The sequence below is a fragment of the Paroedura picta genome, chromosome 9 (assembly GCF_049243985.1).
Source record: "Paroedura picta isolate Pp20150507F chromosome 9, Ppicta_v3.0, whole genome shotgun sequence".
Classification (NCBI taxonomy): domain Eukaryota; kingdom Metazoa; phylum Chordata; class Lepidosauria; order Squamata; family Gekkonidae; genus Paroedura; species Paroedura picta.
In genome coordinates, this window is record NC_135377.1 from 52409411 (window position 1) to 52431854 (window position 22444).

Genomic DNA, 22444 nt, shown 5'->3' on the forward strand with positions numbered 1-22444 from the left:
GAGGAGGAGGCAAGATATGACTCATCTCTGTAAATATTTGAAAAGCTATCACTTACAAAGGGCAGGGAGTTATTCCTACTGGCAGCAGAGGACAGGACTCACAATAATGGGTTTAAATTATGGTGGAAAGGAACCAGCTGGGCATTAGGGGAGAAAAACAAAGTAGTTCAGCTGGCCTCACTGTCCATCTTCAAGCAACAGTTATGGGAAAACTGGCAACAACTGTGGAAAATCACCAGAGATGAACTAATTATGTTCCTTCCAGTTCCAATTCAAGGGAGAAGGCACACACTTTTAAATGTTGGGTTTCAAATATAAACTTCATTAGGGTTTCAAACCTGAGGACTAGAGTGTGGTTTAACATTCAGTTATAACAATTGCAGCCGATATCTCCTAGTGAATGCCTGCTCAATAATTATTCAGTGAATGTCATTATTGTGATATATATGGCTTTTAGTTTATGCTGTTCCTCTTCCAGCACATGGAAATATGAGATCTTGTAGGAGCAGAAGTTTCATTCTTTTGACATATGTGTATCCACGAGAGGAAAGGTCTTCCTATGGAATCTCAATAACCTAACAGATCTTGATCCTCCTTGCCAATCATAATCACAGAACTGATTCAGATGAGTCCAGGCAACTTATGCTCTATACAGTTCTTCAAAGGATTCCTAAGACTGCAACAAGAGGGTAATTCCATGTTTGAGAAGTAATTTAAAAATGTCCCTGACTTCCACTGGATAAATGTATTTTCTCTAATAAAAATGCAAAAGCATCAACATGGCATCAAAGCTTGATCAAGGTAAGTTCACATCATAATCATGTTTGTGTCAAGCGCCTCAGTATTCTTGCTTCCTATATGCTTCCATTGCAAATGGACAGATTTATATTACACCATGAAGATTTGTGGACTATAGTGTCTGGTGAGAAGTCATTGGTTACAATCTTGCTGGAACAATGAACTCAAAAGGAAATGTTAGGCCAGCCACTGTCCAAACCTCCTATTTGCTACATGACAATGATAAAAGGCAAAGGTAAAGGTATCCCCTGTGCAAGCACCAGGTCATGTCTGACCCTTGGGGTGACGCCCTCTAGCATTTTCATGGCAGACTCAATACGGGGTGGTTTGCCAGTGCCTTCCCCAGTCATTACCGTTTACTCCCCAGCAGCAAGCTGGGTACTCATTTCACTGACCTTGGAAGGATGGAAGGCTGAGTCAACCTTGAGCCCGCTGCTGGTATTGAACTCCCAGCCTCATGGGCAGAGCTTTCAGACTGCATGTTGGCTGCCTTTCCACTCTGTGCCACAAGAGGCTATTACAAGACAATGATAAAAAGGTAAAGGTATCCCCTGTGCAAGCACCGAGTCATGTCTGACCCTTGGGGTGACGCCCTCTAGCGTTTTCATGGCAGACTCAATACGGGGTGGTTTGCCAGTGCCTTCCCCAGTCATTACCATTTACCCCCCCCCCCCCAGCAAGCTGGGTACTCATTTTACCGACCTCGGAAGGATGGAAGGCTGAGTCAACCTTGAGCCGGCTGCTGGGATTGAACTCCCAGCCTCATGGGCAGAGCTTTCAGACTGCATGTTGGCTGCCTTTCCACTCTGTGCCACAAGAGGCTATTACAAGACAATGATAAAAAGGTAAAGGTATCCCCTGTGCAAGCACCGAGTCATGTCTGACCCTTGGGGTGACGCCCTCTAGCGTTTTCATGGCAGACTCAATACGGGGTGGTTTGCCAGTGCCTTCCCCAGTCATTACCATTTACCCCCCCCCCCAGCAAGCTGGGTACTCATTTTACCGACCTCGGAAGGATGGAAGGCTGAGTCAACCTTGAGCCGGCTGCTGGGATTGAACTCCCAGCCTCATGGGCAAAGCTTTCAGACAGCTGCCTTACCACTCTGCACCACAAGAGGCTATTACAAGACAATGATACCAACCCATTTTTCTTTGCAGTTGTAAGGATTACCAATATATAACCTGAACATCAGTGCTGAGTATTGTTGTCTCTATTTTAATGCTTTGTGATATTAAAAGGATAATATTTAAAACATGTTCCCTGTTCACCAGCAATACTAGAAGCTTTATATCTGAATATATATAAGTGAAATGTCATGCAATTGATGTCATCTGAAAAGACTGTACAGCAACATGTATGGTATTTGTTCAAAATACTTTCTTTCTTCTTGAGCCTTGCTTTTGAACAGCTGGCCAAAGGTTCTCCCTTTCCTCAAAAGATGTATTTGAAGGACAGAATCAGCTCCTGTGGTCAATTGCACTCCTCTTCTATGAACAGAAGCACACAGGTATGTTGCAAGCTTTTAATCACTGAATATGCCCTATCATACAGCCTTACGTACAATATTTCTTGTTGTCATATCTTCAAAACATTTCTTCCAGAATTCATTGCACTATAATGCTGTGTTGTCTGTCACTGCTCAGAAAGCCACATCAAACATGTACACCTCAAGAAATGAGAGAGAGAGGTTAAGAGGCCTGGTAAGGATCACACTAAAGCTCTTTGATTTTGCACTTAGTGAAATATCAGTGTTTGTATTTGATGTTTCAAATGCTGCAAAATGTGAGCCTGACACGGTATTTGATTTTCTGAGTGATTAGAAGGCCTATTTTCACTTTTTAAAAGGAAGTGCTTTATTCTTGATATTTTGTTATCAATGTTGCCACAGTTCACAATGTGCTTTGCATTAAAGGACTACATTTAATTAGAAATCTACATAACAGCTTTGCTCTTTGAAAACATGCAAAAGCTTTGAAGAAAAGGCTAATTTGCTGGGTGGGAAAGGCAACTCAAAAGGCAACACTGGCCCAGGTTTATTTTGATGAGCTCTCCTTGGTTGTGATCTGTTTTGCAAAAAGAAAAAAACAGGTTTAAAGAAAATGTCATCTTGACACCACCTGTGTCTGTATCACTATATGCCAATTATATTGTATATGTATATCAGTGCTCCTTCTGGAGATTTTCTTCTTAAACAATTTAGAAATGAACCAAACAGAATATTATTGAAGTCATGATACTGCCCCCCCCCCCACTTCGGTAGCTTTATGAAGGGCAACCAGGGATACTTTGTCAGGTAACACAGCCCAACTGGGAAGCCTCACTGGATCTCAGTGACATCACCTAAATCCAGGCATAGTTGGACACTGTAATTATGCTTTCGAAGTTGTAGGTACTTGAAACTTCTCTGATTTACTTAATGCTAGCGTTATTCTTACATGCCCTCCTTTTCTTAAGGCATAATTTAAAGTCAACTTTGAAGTTGACCAATGCTGTAGTTCTATATGGATGTAATTTGTGATGCATTCACCACTGCCCTGGCTGCTGGTCTAATAATAGACTCTCCAAGAAATGGTGCTCATTCTTGTGACACAATAGTGAATACATTACAACTGGAGCATTCTTGGGACTGAGAATGTCATTGTAATGGTATCATTGTGGCAGTAAGTAAAATGTGTCCTACCTCTACTTTGAAAGCAAGTTACATTGGATGAAGTCATCAGAACATACCTCTTATCATTTTGGGATGACAGTATTTGCCAGTCCTCCCAATCTGGTGTCATCTGCAAACTTAATGAGTAGTCCCTCCACCCCTTCATCTAGATTAGCGATCCCCAACCTGTGGGCTGCGGACCACATGTGGTCCTTTGACTAATTGGAGGTGGGCCCCAAAGGACGCCTTCTCCCCCCCCCCCCCGGCCCTTTACTTCATCCCCCCCAGCCCTTTACAATACACTTCATTGTTGTGGCGTGTCTGTATCTTATTTTGAAGGGATGTTTAAACATTACCATAGCGATCAGAGAGCGTTAGGGCAGTGGTTGAGAGTAGAGGAGTAAACTACCCTCCACTGGGCCTCAGTAACAGGCATTGAGTGGTCCCCGGCGTTGAGTGGTCCCCGGTGATAAAAAGGTTGGGGACCACTGATCTAGATCATTAATAAATATGTTAGAAAAGTACCGGACTGAGCACCGAGGTACCCTGCTAATCACCTCCCTCCAGTCTGATGAAATACCATTGACAACAACTCTTTGAGTGCGGTTCTCTAACCAATTCCCTATCCACCTAACTATCTGAAAATCCAGATTGCAGTCCTTCAATTTATCCATCAGAACTTCATGGGGAACCTTATCAAAAGCTTTACTAAAATCTTAGTAAACGACATCAACTGAATTTCCACGATCAAGCAAACCTGTTACTTGGTCAAAAAAGGAAACCAGGTTGGTCTGACAGGACCTGGTGGAGACAAATCCATGCTGACTTCCTTGGATCACCAAATTGTCCTCCAGATGTTTGCAGATCGCTCCCTTTAATATCTGCTCCATTATCTTCCCCACAACAGAGGTCAGACTTACTGACCTCTGAAAGCAGGTATAAAATCAGATTCGCCCAGGCTTTTATCATGCTTCATTCACTTTAGATTGTTCCTACTTGATCAACTGTTTGTTTCAGCACATTATATTTATTGTGTAAGCTCTTCAAGGCATTCTTCAAGAAATTGTTGCAGACTGTAACATTTCCTCAGCAAACCTATGTTTCTGGGAAAATGATATCCATATTCCATACACTAAATAGTACACCTAGTATGACGGCGGGTATGTGAATGTGGTTGGGAATGCTATGAGTCCCTGGTAGGTAATGTTTGTCACACATCCCCAATCATGTACTAGGTTCTTCACTTTTTATAGTGGAGATCCTGACCATGACACCCACTGACAACTTTTCTGGCATCTACTATGCGTTTTAAGAAAGTGGTGTGGCCAGGTATGGCCTATGCCCAGAAAGCCTTCTGATTAGCTGTTTTTATTATTATTATTATTATTATTATTATTATTATTATTATTATTATTTGCTTTGGCAGCAGTTTCTACCACATCCCAGGAATCTTCATTGTGTGATTAAATGTAAGTTGTGGCAGCCATTTTGTAGCTGGCTCTGTCTCCTGAAGCAGCCATTTTATTTTTTGGGCCTACCATGCTGTATTAGAATTCCAAAAATCTCTGTAGGCTAATGAAGGCTGGGGACCCCTCTTTTCAAGGATTTATGATGAGCAGTAAGAATATTCCCTAAGCATTGAAGAGCTTGCACGCCCTGGCCTTACGAGCAGCAAACAGCAATAAGACTACCCATTTCCATTTCACAGGGAAGACATGTAGAACATGGCCAGACCCAGTGGGAGGAAGCTGTGGACAACAACACAAGGAGCTCAGCTAGGACTGTTTCCACAGTAGTGAAAAATGCCACTCTAGTCTTCCTAAATTCCCATGGAATAACAACCTTTTACACAGATCTGAATGCAATCCATTGACTGCTGTTTGAGAGTCCATAGAACCCACTATTTCCCTCCTGGCCCTTGGAGGAATCCCAAGGTTATCCAATGAAGAGACATAGGATGCCTCCTCCTCCATTCCCACCTCAAGTGATGTTGCCTTAGATAAGGTATCAACTCTGCCTACTCTATGCCTCTCCTCATGCCTGCCCACTCTCCCCTCATTTTTTAAAACTTTTTTAAACATAGTTGTGTTACAATGTGAATTTACAATTAATAGCACTCACTTTTTTTGAATGCTCCAGAAAGTTAAGTCAGCACTAGGACCCTACATCCCTCCCCTTGCCTCCCCCTCCAACATCTAAATACACTTTCATGATTTAAGGAGCAATGGGGCACTTCATAACTTTCAAGCAGATAAACAGTTGTCTAGTGGAGTCTTCATGCATGCATGGTGACCGAGTGCACATGAACACAAGAACCCCCCACACCCTTGCTAGGATGATTTGAGTGCCATGGGAAACAATGGAGAGGTGTTTGTGTGTGTTATATTACATGCTTAGGCCAAGAAAAGGGAGGAGGCATGTCAGGAGGTGGGAACACGCATTCTCCCAACAAAAATGCAAAGCACATGCTTCATTGGAGTCCTGACCAGTGACTGGAGAAAACCACAAGAGCGAATGCCAGGTGGAAATTTGGAGTCTACATTTAGAATCCAATGTGGTGAAAACAACCTGGTAAATCATAACTGTGGAATCAGTCTGGGATGTGAAGGTTGATCTCAGCCATCCTTCTGTCATGCTGTCTGCCCCAGCGACTTTACCAGTAACATCAGAGCTTGCTTCTGTTGCTTGGCTGTAGTTGCGCCCAGCTTGGCAAAGGTGCTGGAGACGGCCTACCATGCACCAAGGTTTAATTCTGTGAGTTGTCATTCCTATTGGCTTTTAGCAAGCTTCATTTTTGGAACTGTTCTCAATCACTCTTCTCATTCTTGTAAGTAACCGGTGGGAGGAAGAATAACACTAAAAAACATGTCAGTTTGAACGGTGTGCAAATAAAGACTCACGGGCTCATTTCTCACAAAATGAAAACGGGGATATTTGAATCAAAAGCAGCAAGCTGGAAACATTCGCTCTTGTCCCTAGTGACGAGGGCATTAAAAAGGAAATGAGTGGATTTTTCCAAATGGCTTGAAAGACACTTCCTGGTTATCAGTAACCCCCCCACACACCCCCATAATCCCGTGCATTCTTAAAGGGAAATAAGTGCCCTGGGAATAAGTGGAATTTACTTCTGAGCAAACAGAGTCATGATTGAAGTGTTAATTTCTCAGCAGTCTGTGGCCCATAGATTTAGATGTCTGGGCAAATAAATATGCATTTAATAAATCAGAGATTGAGATGGGGCTGCTGTACTGCCAGGTGGACATGGACCTGAAAGGCGCCTCTGTCCTTAATAGACACTGTAACAGTGAATTGTCAATAACACAGTTGCACACAGACGGTTATTTTTAAATGCAGATTTCACCTACTTGAAATAAACATGTTCCGATACATTTTTCCTTGAAGCACCCCACTGTGCTCACAGTCAGATGACTAGCGGGGAAATTGTGTCTCAGGATTACTAAATTATATATATATATTAATGAATCTCTAATTGTTTAACAGGGAGCAGCCATGCCACTACTTCATGCCAAGCCTGCTCCTTCTCCCTCAAGCCTGCCTAGGTGGGCTAACCCAATGCATTCGCTCTCTCCCCTCTATAATCCTGACCCCTGAAAACAGCTTGAGCCCCCCCCCCCCCTGTTACAGCACCCAGACCCACAGTGGTCATTTGTAGTCACCGCAGTTAGTAAACTAAGTGAGGGGGTGCAAAAGGTGGTGGTAGTGAAGGGCACGGAGGAGAATCCAGGCAAAAGAAACCCAGGAGCCCTGAAAGGGCAAACCTATCAAGCAAGAAAAGAAGTTCCCAGCTGTATGATTTGGTCTTGACACTTGGAGAGCTCAATTGACCATTGCTTCTACGACAACTAAAGAAAGAGGGACCTCCTGCGCCTCTCTGCAGCCCCTGCTTCCCTTGCAAGGCACTTTCAGATGCAAATCCCTCTCCAGGAGCTAGATGAGCCGGCTGCAGCGCCGACCCATCTTCCCGCAGCAATATCCAGCCCCTGTCGTGTTTTGCTTTTAGCCCCTCTGGAGTTCTCCTTGACAAGGAAGGCAGAGGCCACGCTGGTGGCAAAGGAGAACAGAGGGCTGGGCTTTTTTTTTGGGGGGGGGGGGGAGATGTAATTTTTTAAAGCCTCCTTTCCCAAGCAGAGAATCAGGCAGCCTCCGCGCATCGCTCGCCGGACGCCGGCGCCCAACGTCCCCTCCCGTCCGCGCGCGTGCTCCAGCAGGCGGCTCGACGGCACGTCTCGCCCCGCGCCAACTCTCGGTCGCGGCGTTGCCGGAGACCATCTGGAGGCGATGCCTGCTTTCGTGCCGCTGGCCGTCACGAAGCCCCTTCCAGGGAGGTGCAGCTCCATGGGCAGCCCGCGCCCCAGCGCCCGGTCGCCCCAAGGTTGGGACGCTCAAGCAGTTCAGCACCTCTGCTTTGGCCACTCCGCCTCCCTCCCCTCGCGGGCCACGCGCCGCGCCGCTCTCTCCCCTCGGCAGACGCGCCGCGCCGCTCGCAGCTGACCGGAGAAGGGCTCGCCGCGGCCGGCCGCTGCGCTCCAATGCGAGGCGCCGATTGGACGAGGCGGGGCAGGGCTCGCGCGGCTGGGGCGGCCCCCTCGCCGCTCACTGGCTCGGCCGGTCTGTGAGCGCGCGCTGATTGGAGCGAGGGGAACCCCCTGTGTCGCAGCCCGCTGGAAGCCTCAGCCGCTTGCCTAGGCAAGCAAGTTGTCTCGCGGAGCCCGGGCACATGGTCGGGAACAAGCTGCAAGGACGCCGCCGCCGCCGCCCCAGCCGGTTGGATTAAAGGCGCCTGGCGGCAGTTTGAGCAACCAAGGGGAAACCGAGGGGGCGGGGAAATTTTAAAAAATATATATATCAGGTAAGATGCATCGTGAGCATTAGGGTGGCGGCGGCGGCGGCGGGGGGAAGGGTCGTCCCTCTTCGCCTTTGCATCCCCTTTCCCAAAGCAAAGTCAGGTGACGGGCTGCATGCTGCTGCCAGGCGTGGTGTGCCTCGCATCCCGAAGTTGCCCGCCCGGTTGCGCGGCGTCAAAAGATGCTGTCTGGGCAAAGAGCTTCTTGTCCCCTCAGAGAGGGAGGAGGGGATTTGGCTGGGCTTGCAAAAGCTCGAGCCTGCTGTTCCCCGGGCGAAAGAGGGCATCGCCAGGACGGATAAGACTCGTCCTCATGACCCTTGCAAAGAAAGTCACTCGTGCATTTCTCTGGAGATTAAAAAAACAAACACCGTCGCCAGCCACTTATGCACAAGGCAGGGTTTTTTTATTTTTATTATTTTATTTTAAAGAAATCAAAAGCTTGTATTTGCTCCTTCAGTTTCTCGGACAGCTCCAGTGCTACCGCCTTGCGCTTGACCTAAGGTGTGATGCTGATGGTATGGACTGGAAGGTTAGTGATGCAGGAAAATCTCCGGTACTTAGATAACCTCCACCGTTTTGCCAGTGGCATTTAGAAAGGGCCATGCCTTTATTGGGCATTGATATAGGCAGGGGAGCCCTATGGCCTCTGGAAGGCTGGTGCTGACCTCCTTCCTGCGTGCATGTGCGCACTCCCTGGGCTGTGTAGACTTGGCTCCTTGCCCTACCGGTCAGGATGCTCAGATTTCAAGGCGATCAATTTGAGGAGGGGAAATGGACCTTTTCTGATGCTCGGGTCTTACCTTTGTGATTCAGGTGAGTCCCAGTTGCCTTAGAACAGATTTGTGTTGGCAAAACAGCCTGGCTTGCTGAAAGGGGGAGACTGTGGTCACTGAAGCTTTCTGAGTCTGCAAATTGAATCCTTGAGACTTTAATCTGTTTCCGTTGTCGGGAAGAATAGCTCTGTGTGATAGATAATAGCTGATGTCAAAGCTGACTTGAAATGGCATTCTTGACTTATAGTTTCTTCCAACACGAGGTGCTGCTTTGAGAATTAAGAACAAAACAAAGGTAACGGCCCTAAAGCTATGTTGTTGATCAGATTTATTGTCATATAAATTAACAATGTTTTCTTTTAAAAAAACCTTTTAAAATACCTGCTTATGCAAGTTACTCTGGGCTCCCCCTTCCGACTTTATTGTGCTTTGAAGATAGTACAGAAGGTAACCTTGTACGTGCTGTTCAGTATTAGCTGGGAAATGTATGTGTGTGTGACTTTTAGCAAAACTAGGTTTTCTCTTGCCATCCTTGGATGATGTGGAATTACCTGGAGAGAGCAGACAAGTCAGTGCCAGGAATATGGGGCACAGGGGACCTACTCTGATTGTTTTCGGTATACAAGTTTCAAAGGCTTGACCTGTCAAGATTGGCAAGGAAGGCACATCCTGATAATTCCAGCATTAAAGTCATTAAGAGTTACAGAGCCAGTAGCGCTAGAGTTAGCCTGTTCGGCGACGGCATAGCTTTATGTCTCATTAGATTTCTGTGCTCAGTCTGTGCAGTTATAATCGCTGTTGGCATTTGTGTTTGAATTCTTGTTCATAAAGTTTAACTTCCTGAACTGCCTGGATGGGAGCAGCTGTTCAGATGTCCTGCTTTGTTGATAATGATGTAGAATTGTCCCAGCAAACAGTTAATAAGATAAACTGTGGTTGTTTTTGTTCTACAATCATCTTCCAGCTCATTTAAAACTCAAGGTGTAATGGAAAGGATATGTGGACCTCTGGTTTGAGCGAGCAAAAAGTTTACAGGCTTTGCTCCAGAGCCTGAAAGATACAAACGAGTTAACATGGAAAGAGAAAAGAACAACCCTCCTCGGATCTGAAGAAAGATATGCAGGTTTGGAGGATTAACAAGAGGACATTGTGCCTTTGCAAAGTAGGAGTCAGCAACTAATTAAGTGCTGCCTTAAGTCAGAGAGCAGTGCTAACAAGCGTGCTCACTACTCTTAAGGCTCCCAGTGCCAATTGAATCAGAGGGGGCTTCTCCCTTTGCAGAAACAGAGAATCATTTTTACATATCTGTGAGATTCCAGTTCATCCCAGAACTGGGCAAAATCCATTCTCCCCCCCCTTCCCAGGGTGACTTCCCAGGGTTGTTGTTTATTATTCATACATGCCTGTGTCTCATACTCCAGGACTTTAGTGGGCGCATGTGCTTAACCTTTGGAAAAGTCGACTGCTCAAGGCTTGGCATATTTCTGATCCACACTGATACCCATGCTGGAGTTCTCCAGAGTAGTTGTCTTCTATAGAAGATGAGCTTTTTCCTTCTAAAAGCTCTTCTGTCTGCAGGTGGATAAGACAAGTTGGTTTTCAACTTTTTACCGGTGGCACAGGGACAGCCAAGAATCTCTTTGTTAGAACAGCCTTGGATGAAGTGTCTCTCTCTTTAGCATTCCATTGGCTATTTCACAGCCAAATATTTCAGTATCACATTAAAGAAAAATCCTCATTTGCTGTAGCTGATTGTGCACCATTTGTTCATGCCTGCTTTGATGCCAGCCCTGTGCATTGCTTTATCATGGCAATAAGGAATCTGAGGAGGCTTGCTGAGCCAGGGTGCATAAAGACAGATGATGCTTACCTCAGCCTGTGCCTGGCATAGCTTTATATCCAGCCATAAGCGGCAATGTGTGAGTGCCTCCTCTGGGAACGTTGTGACTCTGCAGGAAGAGGCCTCACACTAATTGCTTTTCCTGGGAGTTGTGGGAATGGGTTTCTCCTGAGAGGGAAATCAAAACATACATAAGAAAAGGTAGAGAGGAGTTCAGTGACCAGTGTACCAACAGTCAAAGGAACATTGATGTTACAAGGTCCTAGAATGCCTTTTCATCCATGACAAGGTTACCAACAGGCCTTGAGAAAAAGCCCTGTCTCTTTAATTGAGGCTCAGGGGGAATGTTACTTACCTCCAAAGCATTAACAGCTACAACTGACCTATTTTTGCACCTTTCTCCACCAGGCCGGTTGATAGCCCCAACCATATATGTTTTAATGCGGGGAAATGAATAAAATTTGTCTGCAATATAAGTGGGGAACTAAATGCATGCCTGCACTGGTGAGAGACAAAAGGAAGTATGCCAAAGATCTCAAAAATGTGCATGTGTTGGTGGACTAGCGCCTTTTCATGTGCCCTCAGCAAATGGAATGTTCCAGGATGCGGGAGGTGGCCTTCATTCCTTGCACTCTACTTCAGGGTGAAGCTAGAAAAGAATGAGAGAGGACTGGATGAATAAGGAGCAAGTCTAGGTATGCTTACTCAGAAGTAAGTCTGATTGTGCTCAGTGGGGCTTATACTGAGATAAAGGTGTAGTAAATCATAGCTGCTGGCAACTGTCTGTTTTTAGCAAGTCGTGTTTGAAAAAAATTAAAACAGACATTGCAAAAAAAAAAAGAGAGGGGGACATTTTTACAGCTAATGCTTCTGAGTAATATGCTGTGTTTTGTGGAAGAAAGGCATTGCCTTCGTTCTGCCATTCACTGTGGAAAGCCATTCTGCCTGCCTACATAGGCGTATTCTGGTTCCCTGCATTTGTCAAGCCCTCCCACCTGCATCTAAAGGATAAGGGGCTGGATCTGTTCAACAAGGCCAAATGTTTGGAGTAAGGCACACTTCTTGTTCAATAACTAGACGTAGATTCTAGGAAATATGCCTGTTCCTACGTGGATATTTAGCCAAGTTGATGGCAGGAAGTTGGGAGTCTGTTCTTAGTGATGTCATCTGGTACAAGGATAATTGTGTTGCTTGATTTGTGGAGACAAGCTTTCTTGTGGGGGCTCTTACAATACTTGGTACAGTAAAAAAGATACCTCTGTCTTTTGAGACCCCTCTGAGCCAGCAGTTGCAAACTATACTGCAATTTAGCTGTAATTGCAATACATGCTGTAATTATGTAGATTTCCTTTGCTGCTTCGGTTCATGACAAGTTTTGCACTGAGTATGCCTGTAAAATTGAAGGGGAAAAAAAACATTCCTATGATTGGAGAACAACATGCTTGAAAACCCACATAAATACTTCAGTGTAATATAGAAAGCAAATACGGCTTGCCAGGTGAGACTAGGGAACAAAACAACAAGTGATAAATTCCACAGCTACTACTGATCAGGTTATAATGGAGTAAATCCACTACTTCTGTGGCATCAGGGAGTCATAGTTCAGACTCCAGGGGCAAGTAGTTGACTAGGATTATTAACATCCAGTGTGTTATTTGATTGAGAGACTGCAGAATAGGGTGAACAATGTTTATAACACGGTCAGCAAAATATCAAGAGGTATCTCTGGAATCATTGCTGTAGATGGGGCACAGTTTTCAAGTATCAGTTGTCTTGTTTCTGGGATTAGGCGAATCGGGGTTAACAGCCGAGCAGTGTCATGGTACTGAGATCTTAAAGGTCATTGAGAAAACTGGTTGGGAAAGAAGCACTGAGAAGTTGGAGAGACTCAATTGGTTGATGATGGACCTTGACCATTGCCTTGTGGATAGAGCTGTGCTAGGAAAGCTCTACAATGCTAGTAGTAGAAGGAGATTTGGTTCTTATATGCGTCTTTTCTCTACCAGAAGGAGTCTCAAAGCGGCTTACAATCTCCTTCCCTTTTTTCTCTCCCCACAACAGACACCCTGTGAGGTAGGTGAGGCTGAGAGAGCCCTGATATCACTGCTCAGTCAGAACAGTTTTATCAGTGCCATGGCGAGCCCAAGGTCACCCAAGCTGGTTGCATGTGGGGGAGCACAGAATCTAACCCAGCTCACCTGATTAGAAGTCTGCACTCCTAACCACTACACCAAATTGGCTTTCCTGGCAGTAATGCATTGGGGAATGTGTAGGATGGAATTAAATTATGTGTCGGGCAGAGACTTATTTCTAAAGATAATCTTTCAAGAACATTGGACAGCAAACCAAGATGGAATGGGCATAAGTTTAGAAGTGAAATGAGGAAGGGGAAAATCTGTGGAGTCAATGGAAAAGTATCTCTAGTTTCAAACTAAATAATGACAGGAAGCATGTTTATTGTTGTTTTAAATACTGTTTTTCCGATCATGTTCTGAATACTTTTCAGTCAATAGTTCCAGATCTCTAAACCAAACTTTTTGGTATTGAATGCAATTTTTATCAGCAATAATTAGTGTATTTTAAAGTTCAGTGATGGATCCTGTCTTTATATATGTTAACATATTCTTTTCACTGTGCATATTCATGTGTGCATATTCATGTGTTAATAATTAATGTGTTAATAATTATTAATCATTGTCCAATATCAGTACCTTTCCCAATTACATTTACTTGTAAATAAATCCTCTTGATTTCATTAGGATATGCTTCAATGTAAGTTTATTTATAGTGTAATCTTAAAGAGGAGTAAACCCCATGGACCCAGATTCTGAATAGATCTGTTTAGGATTTCTCTATAAAGTTACAGCATTTAATTCCAAAATAATAACCCTTAACAAAACAAAGCTCCAGGGATATACTTAGAAATGACTTCTATTATTACTGAATCTTACTTCAAAATAACTCACTTAAGATAAAGTATTAAAACATTCCCAGAAACCTCTTGGCTGATCTATTTTAAAGTAGAATTTCATTCTCAAACAGGAAGAAATAATGCAATACCAGTAAATTTCCCCCATTAAAAATCACTCTCCCTCCCTTCAAAACTATAGGCAAAGTATATTAAATGCTTTGTCTTGACCTGGATTACCTAGGTTAGCCTGATCTCATGAGATCTCTGAAGCTAAGCAAGGTTAGCCCTGACTACCAGTTGAACAGGAGACCTTCAAGGAATACCAGAGCTGTAAAATGGGGGCAGACAATGGCAAAGCACCTCTGAATGTCTCTTGCCTTGAAAACCCTTTGGGCTCACAATGTCAGCCCTAACTTGTTGCGGTGGGGGGGGGGGATGCTCAGGGGATACTTGATTTTAAAAACAACTATTGCTGAAATCTGTCACAAACCACAACTAGTGAAAATTTGCATCACAGAATTTGCTTCTCCTTGTTTTAATACCAGAAACCAGCTTGAAATGCTGGGTTAACTCCCAGTACAAACACTGCATAATTTAAAGTAAAAATATTTTAAATCTTGGTTAAAAATAGAGAGTTTAACAGAACTTGAGGATATGAGGGGAGGGACCTTTTTGAACTGTCTGAACAGAAGTTATAAATAGATGTTTACCATGTACGCTAATTGCGTTTGCAAATAATTTTTCTTCCAGCTCTTTTTTTGCCTTTACAACAGTTGTGCTTTTTGAAGATATTCAAGGTTGAGGCAAGTGCATTTTCAAACAAAAAAATATCTTAAAGTCACTTTCTCCTTCATTTAGTACTTTGCTCCTTGAAGCAGATATGACACAAATGACACCTAAATTGTCGGAGGAAGGTGCCGTCTCTTTATTGCTTTCAGTAGTAGTAATATCTGTTGCTCAAGCTGACAAATAGAAGCCTGAATATGTGCCTTGGCAGGTAAAAGGCCTTTCAGTAACATGAAAGCTGGGATGATATTTAACAACTTTGTACAGTAAATGATCCTGATATGATGGTTGTCCTGATATGTACATGCAGCCTAGCAATGCCTACTTTTGACTTTATAGCTATAACACATACATCAATATTGAAGCCGGGGATAAAGCACATTTAATAAATAATTGACTGTTCTGCAAGAATGCAAGGATATTATAAGCTAGATATTGCTTTCTCATTTTTTAGAGCTTACCACACGGCAGTGTTAAACAGACTGGAAAGGCAAAGAAATAAAAGTAAAGAATTTGTGCAGATAAAATAACAGCCATTAAGACTAGAGCAAGTAAACTATCCATTTGGAAAAAATGTGTTGCCACTTAACTGAACAAAAATAATTAGAACAATGAAACACCCTGCTCAAAGCATTAGAAAATGGGTAAATGACAAGGGCTTCTTTCAAACTATGGTAAGGATTCTGTACTTTCTTCTTCTTCTTTTTTACCCTGATACCTAAAACATAAGAGGAAACAAAGCTCGGGGGTTTGGATAGCAGATGCATCTCAGGAGCTCCCTAACTGTTTTTATATACTTATTCTGTTCTATGTTTTCTCTTGTGCTATGAAAGGTTACTTTGATGGAACAGCCTTTGAGATTTGTCACCAAAGAGTAGAACTACATGTGGCATCTACATGTGGCATACAGAAATGACATCTCTTTATTAGGTTTCTTTATTACTCTTACAGCTTGTGTTGTAGGGTGATGTTTCCTTACCAACAGTAAACAATGCCGTGGGGGTAATTCTCATTATAATAATATCAAACCTGAATGCATATTAAATTACATGTCATAGAATTGGTGGTAGTGGTAGGGATTTGAATTCAGAGTGCCATTTTCTGCAGCAGCCCAGTGTTTCTGATAATGTGTGACTCTGTGTTCCATATGAATAACAATATCTGTATTGATCGATGGAAATTCAGTGTGACAGATCTTTCCTGAGAAATACCTGTTGTATTTTAAATCTGAAAGGTATTCAGGTTGTGGTGTGCAGCATATATATATATATATTTTACAGTGGTGTCTTTCAGTATGTCTCTGGCTCCTTTCAGTGTCTTGCGGTTTGGGCCTTGGGTTACAGCTGCATTCCACATGGCAATTTCTACCCTTTGCTTCAGGTGCGGAAGAAAGAGTAGCAGGAATGTTTGTCGCAATAAAGGTTACAGCAGTCCTAGAATATAAATGTTTCTTGGGAGCAAGACATTTCCAAGTGATTTGAAAGAGGCCCTAACATATTGCAAATGTTTTACTGACATTTCTTATGAAAATTGAGATGGTATTTTTGTCTCTGTTAAATAACAATCTGTTGCCTCACTGAAATAAGATGACAGTTTATCAATATCAGATGGCTACTCCAGCAAAACTGGAGCTGTGTGGCTTGAATGGCAGCCGAACCATGCACTCACAAACTCAGACACTGTGCCAAACCATGGCTAAGGACACTTATCTAGTTTACTGTGATGTCTAGATTAATAATTTGTGATCAACCAGCATGCCACAATCCAGATCACTGTTTTAGATGGATGAGCTTTCAGACTGTAATTTACCATAACCTGACTTGAGCATGCCCTGTTTGTTAACTTTGAAGAATAATTAATACACAGCAGATGACCTTGACTTTAGACATGAACAGAATAAGCAAGATGTGCCAGCATGACAATTGCTTCCAGTCTCCATTTCCCAACAACATCTTTAAATTTGCATTTCCCCAGGGTGGTGATGGTAAGAGAACAACAGGAGAGAACAGGAGAGAACGACCTGAGCAGCATTCCATCTGGCCAAACCATTGGTTGTACAATTCAAGGAGTCCCTGGTTGGTGTTTTTATGCACAGCATAGCTCACTGGTGTGGAGAATAAGTAGGTTTACCACATTGCCCATCATAGCAGGCGGTCTTTCAGACATAGAGCCAGCTTGTTTAAGTGGCTAGGTGTGTGGATTTCTATTTTGGAAAGCTCCCCCACATGCAACCAGCTGGGTGACCTTGGGCTTATCATGGCCATGATAAAGCTGTGCTCTCTCAGCCTCGCCTACCTCACAGGGTGTCTGTTGTGGGGAGAGGAAAGGGAAGGTCATTGTAAACCGCTTTGAGACTCCTTCTGGTAGAGAAAAATGGCATATAAGAACCAGCCCTCCTCCTTCTGTCTCTGCCACTGCTGTTTGCTCCAAAAATGGGAGTGGATGGGAAACATTATTGAGGTGGTACAGCCAGAAGTGACATTACTACACTCTATGAATTCTCCAAATCTCTGTGGTTTTCACCAAAGACATTAGTGCATTCTTAGAGCTCATGATATCACTTCCAGGTACCACCACAAGTGAAGTTATGCAACATTGCTCTGCCCCCTCCCCCCGTTTTGCTTCTGCCAGAATCTGAATCACACTTATATGCACACCCTTATTAGCCATCATTTTGGATGATGTTTGTATGGACAAATTGTAGTCAGAGAATGAATCATAGAAACAGCAGTGCTGAGGAGATGAAAACTGAAAGCAGGAAATAAGGGTTCCTAGCCAATAGGTAGGACCTGCAGTTCTCCTGGAATTGTAGCAGATCTCTGGACTACAGGGATCCCTTTCTTTGGAGAAAATGGCAGCTAAACAGGGTAAATTCTGTGACATTTCATCCTGAATTCTGTGACATTGCATCCTGGCTGAATTCTCAAATTCTGCCCTTCCCAGGTTCTGCTCCTAAATCAGCAGACATTTTCTAACTTAGAGTTGGCAACACTAAGAACCAACTTGGTTTAGTGGTTCAGAGGAACAGCATCTAATCGGGAGAGTGGGGTTTGATTTCTCACTCCTGCACATGTAGCCAGCTGGGTGACCTTGGGCTACTCATAATCCTGTTAGAGCTGTTCTCACAAAGCAGTCCTGTCAGAACTCTTTCAGCCCCACCTCCTTCACAGGGTGTCTGTTATGGGGAGAGGAAGGGAAGGTGATTGTAAATTGCTTTGGGTAGTGAACAGCAGGATATAAAAACCAACTCTTCTTCTTCCATTGGAGATCTGATAGAAAATGAATGGAGAAATAATCTAAATCACAGTTTCTTAACCCTAGGGTTTCTTGATGGCTCTGGAAGAGTTTCCCAAATGGGTGGGAGTAAATTAATTTTGGCCTGCTCCCCCCTTCTAAAATGTCCAAAGATGGGCCTGGAGAGGGTGGGAAGGGGCATGTACCCTGGGGGGGAGGGGTTACACAGGTATGCTTCCCAACTATATTCTGCACAATCGTGCCACTTTTGGGGTTTCTCAAAGCCTGAAGAATGTTTCAGGCTTTTCTCAATGGTAAAAAAGTTGAGAAAGGCTGATGTAAATCATGATTTCTGTATTTAGAAGATCAAACTATGCTTTGTGTTTTAAAATTTAGTTCAAATTGTGGTTTAGCATGATGTCGGAACTGAATTCCACACCATTCTCCCACATTTTCTACCTGCAAGCCATCTTGGTTGAATTCATACCCAGAAATTGTTGAAAACAAATCAAATGATACCTCTTTGTGTTGAATTACTATGTGTATTTCAAGATGTGGTTTAATTACAACTTTCTAGTAGAATTGAGGTCTTCTGTTCAAAAGAGCTACTACAGATGATAGGCTCAGGGTATAAGCAATCCATGATTGCCTTAACAGCTGCCAGCTTGCTATTGATGGTGAATGAGGTAGGGATGCCATTCCCCCAGGTGAGACCTGGAGGGTGGACTCCATAGCATTCTATACCATTGAGGTCCCTCCCCACCCCAAATCGGCTGCAGTCTTGGTCCCATCCCCAAAGTCTTCAGGTATTTCCCAACCCAAAGCCAGCAACCCTAGCCTGAGGTGATGAGGTGTTGCTCCATTGTGACTCGTCATGTAATCCTTGTAATGTTAACTGTTAAAAGTGCAAATTCATTTCATCATGGCTGAAGTTATTTGATCAGCAACCTAATCCATAATCTCATTTTCTCAAAGACATTCAGTTTTGGTTATTATATATGCTTGACTGTACAAAAATGGGTAAAAATGACCTTTTTTTTTCTTTTTTTGAAGAATGGAAAAGTCAGACATATGCATTTTTGTGATGACTTAAGAGTTGAATGTAACAAATACTTTATTATAGTAAGCAACTAACACAGTGTATCCTGAATCCATGTGGTATTTTAGAGGTAATTGAGGTTGTTCATAGAAGACTGTTTCTTTTCATGTCAGAAGAGAGTGAAGGATCAGTATTTTAGGGAGTGAACCTGACTTTGTAGTTGCTGCTGCTTAGTTAACATTGAAAGTTTGTGGTTTATCCTGCATGTTTCTTAAATAGAGACCATTGTGGTACTAGGAAGTACCTCATAAGGGATTACTGTAAAAAGGCATTAAATGGATTCTGTAATCAGAATTGCATTATGGTTTGCCCTAAGGGTACGTTTTGGAAAGTATTGCACACTAACAGCATAGCTGAAGGAACTGTTCCAGTATATGTGTGCTTTTAAGGCTGATGACAGTTATTAAATACATGAGGTAAATTAATTTATTATCCAGGGTGTTTCATGGTTGATCCAGCAGTATGGAAGAAAGAGAGATTCACATTTCTTTTGAGGATTCCTAAAACATAGGTGTTCTTTCCCCCCAGTTGTATACGTGACCCGGAATCTGCTTTGATTTCTCTCTCATTTCTTTGTTAACATTTGACACTTTTTCTAAGTTGTCTTGACGGCTTGACATCTTGCTCTGACAAGGAGGAGGAAGCCTTCCCACAAGAGGGAAGAATGTTTACATACAGTTTAAACAAGCATACAACATGCCTGCCATGTAAGCTGCACTATAATACCCAAAGGCTTTGTCTTCTGAGCTTGGCCTGATACCCAGAATTGTATTATTCAAAGGTGATGAGCAAACTGTGTGTGTATATAGAGATATAGCGATATAGATAGATGATAGATAGATATTTAAAAACCACTTTGATGTTCATGGCTTAAATCAGCTTTCCAAATCTGACTGACATTTCTAACAAATTCTACCAACACTTGAAATACAAGTGTCCCAGATCAAATAAAGCAAGGATATGCTGCAGTATGTTTAATGGTTTTTAATTCTCTTCTCTAATGATGGCAACATTGCAATGAACTTCATATATATATATATATATATATATATATATATATATATATATATATATATATATATATATATTTGGAAAGATACATGGGCAGTCTAATGTGCTACAGAAGATACGTGGTGTGGCTTTTGAAAGCATCGGGAAAGGAGTTGATTCATAGAGCGATTCACTTGAAACCATGATATAGAATATTTGGGCTAACACACTTTGTCAATATTTATGTAAATCCCTATTTTTAGCTGTAAGGCACCTTAATTTTGATAAAGCAAACTGATTATAAAAAAGAAGTTGCAAAAAGTATAGGGAATAAATCATGAGAGATGAATGAAGAAAGATTATGCGTGTTTTGAGTCAGGGACAAAACAAATGCATGGAGGGAGCTGTTAAATAAGACAAATAGTAACAGATTTCAGTGTATTTGGGGTTGTATCTTATTTACAGCATTCACATATTAAATGAATATTATGTTAGTTGGGTGTCATTCAGTTGCTAAAGTTAATGGAACTGCTCCAAGATAGAGCAAGTTTATCATATTTGTATACTACCTTCTCTTTTAGTGACTTAGGACTTTATATGTGTAGCAACCCCCACTTCCCAATGTTATTAATTCTGTAATCCTGTGCAGCGGTTAAGGTTGAGAAATGATGACTATGGAATAGTAGACTAGTACCATGACTGAATGGAAGTTTTAAACCGCAACACCAGGTTTATTCTATTTAAGAATGCATTCAGAAATCAGCACATTACTAATAGGGGTCAAACCACCTGATCCCAACCCTTTTATCTTAGAAATAAGACCCAGTTATTGATGGGCTTTGCTTCTTGCCAAGGATATTTAGAGCTACAGAGCCTTCAAATTCTAAACATATCTGATCTATCTGCCTGTATCATTGCCATAGCACCATGAAAACAAGGTTGTGGCATCCTGCTTTGGCAAATGGTTGTGCCAATGTAGTTTGGGAACTAAACAGAGAAAGCTTTCTTAGTACTGTTTCACACAGGTCCACCAGTGCAGTCCATTCATTTCTAGTTAGGATTCTTGCATAACTAGTTAGGATTGCACTACTTATGGTTAAGAGGAATTGGACAGTCATTCCCTAGATTTGCTTGAATTACTTACCATCCCCTCACCTTCTTCCAGATGCGTGCAGTCTCCCAGCTAATTCTACAGTCTTGATTCTAAACCCTGCTGTTCTATACCATGTAGAAAGGAGAATTCACTTGCTCAGGGGTCTTCAGGGACAAATATAAAATGACTTAGGCTACTCATGGCTAATAGCAGGCAGAAGGCGTCTGGTAAACATGCCTCCAAAGGCCTCCTGTGAGATCACAGAAGACAAGCCATTTGCTGTTGGACGATATAGTTCATTCCACATGCAATGTGTTATTTACAAATTCACAGTTCAGATCGCCAAGGAGCCAATATATGGCTCCCCTTTTATGGGAGAATAGGAACACAGGGCATCAAATTTACAAGGCCTTTCCTAGCAATCATAAATACTATTTCAGACACACAACACACTCACACACAAACTTCAATCAGTAGTAGTAACATAATCCAAGAAAAGCACACAGAGTGCCAAAGTATTACTTTTACCTTTCATGTGATGGATGAAATGAAAAGTTTGGTGGAGTGCGAGTTGCAGCAAATGAAACCTGAAAGAAATGTAATTTTGCAAGACATTATTCTAACAACAATTCTTGTCTGTTCCCCCTTATAGGTAAACATTATGCCATTTCTCTTGTGAAGACTATTCAGCAGTGGAGACCTTTTTAAATCGAACACTCCACACATTATCATCTCTGGACTCCCAGCTGACACCCACTGGAGGCTACAGCTACTAAGCCAACTGGAATCGTGCCCCCTCTCTTGTCAAGGTTTTTGGTATTCTTTTTTTTCCCCCTTGCACAGGGAGAAGAAGAAAATGAAGCTGGGCAAAGTGGAGTTCTGCCATTTTTTGCAGATAATAGCTCTTTTCCTCTGTCTTTCTGGGATGAATCTAACTGAACTTTCGCGCTCCAGGTCGAAGCCTGGGAGGTCACGAACCAAGCGCAGCTGGGTGTGGAACCAGTTCTTTGTGCTGGAGGAATACATGGGGACTGATCCTCTCTATGTAGGCAAGGTGAGGAATGTCATGTGCCACTGACGTGTGTGATGAATATGCATGCAATGTTACTGTATTAACACGGCATATAATATGAGACAGTACATTTGTTCTGAAGCAGGCTTTTGGAAGTAAATCCCATTAGTTTCTGCAAGCTTCGTGTTACAGATGCCTTGAATGCCATGACTGCTAACACCTCCATGGGTACACCCACATTTCTGCCTCTGCAAGTGACTCTGATGTCCTGATTTATAATCATGCGGATAATGAGGGTTGCCACCCTCCAGGTGAGATTGCAGATCAGTAGGGTTGCCAACCTCCTGGTTACAGCTAATCCCCAGATGACAGAGATCAGTTCCCCTGGAG

The 22444-nt window shown here is 42.8% G+C and overlaps 1 protein-coding gene across 4 annotated transcripts in view; it reads left to right on the forward strand.

Annotated features, from left to right (window-relative positions):
• The first annotated feature begins 8057 nt into the window (after positions 1 to 8057).
• Positions 8058 to 22444, forward strand: part of CDH7 (cadherin 7) — a 150989-nt gene continuing 136602 nt past the window's right edge. Inside the window, exons 1-2 of one of the 4 annotated variants that reach the window (XM_077352842.1) lie at positions 8058 to 8319; positions 21695 to 22096. In XM_077352842.1, the coding sequence (XP_077208957.1) occupies positions 21899 to 22096 (198 nt within the window). In that variant the 5' untranslated portion in view covers positions 8058 to 8319; positions 21695 to 21898. Of the gene's footprint in view, positions 8320 to 8694; positions 8846 to 9108; positions 9130 to 21694; positions 22097 to 22444 lie in introns of those variants that run through there. The other 3 variants (XM_077352839.1, XM_077352840.1, XM_077352841.1) reach the window with 3 other exon arrangements.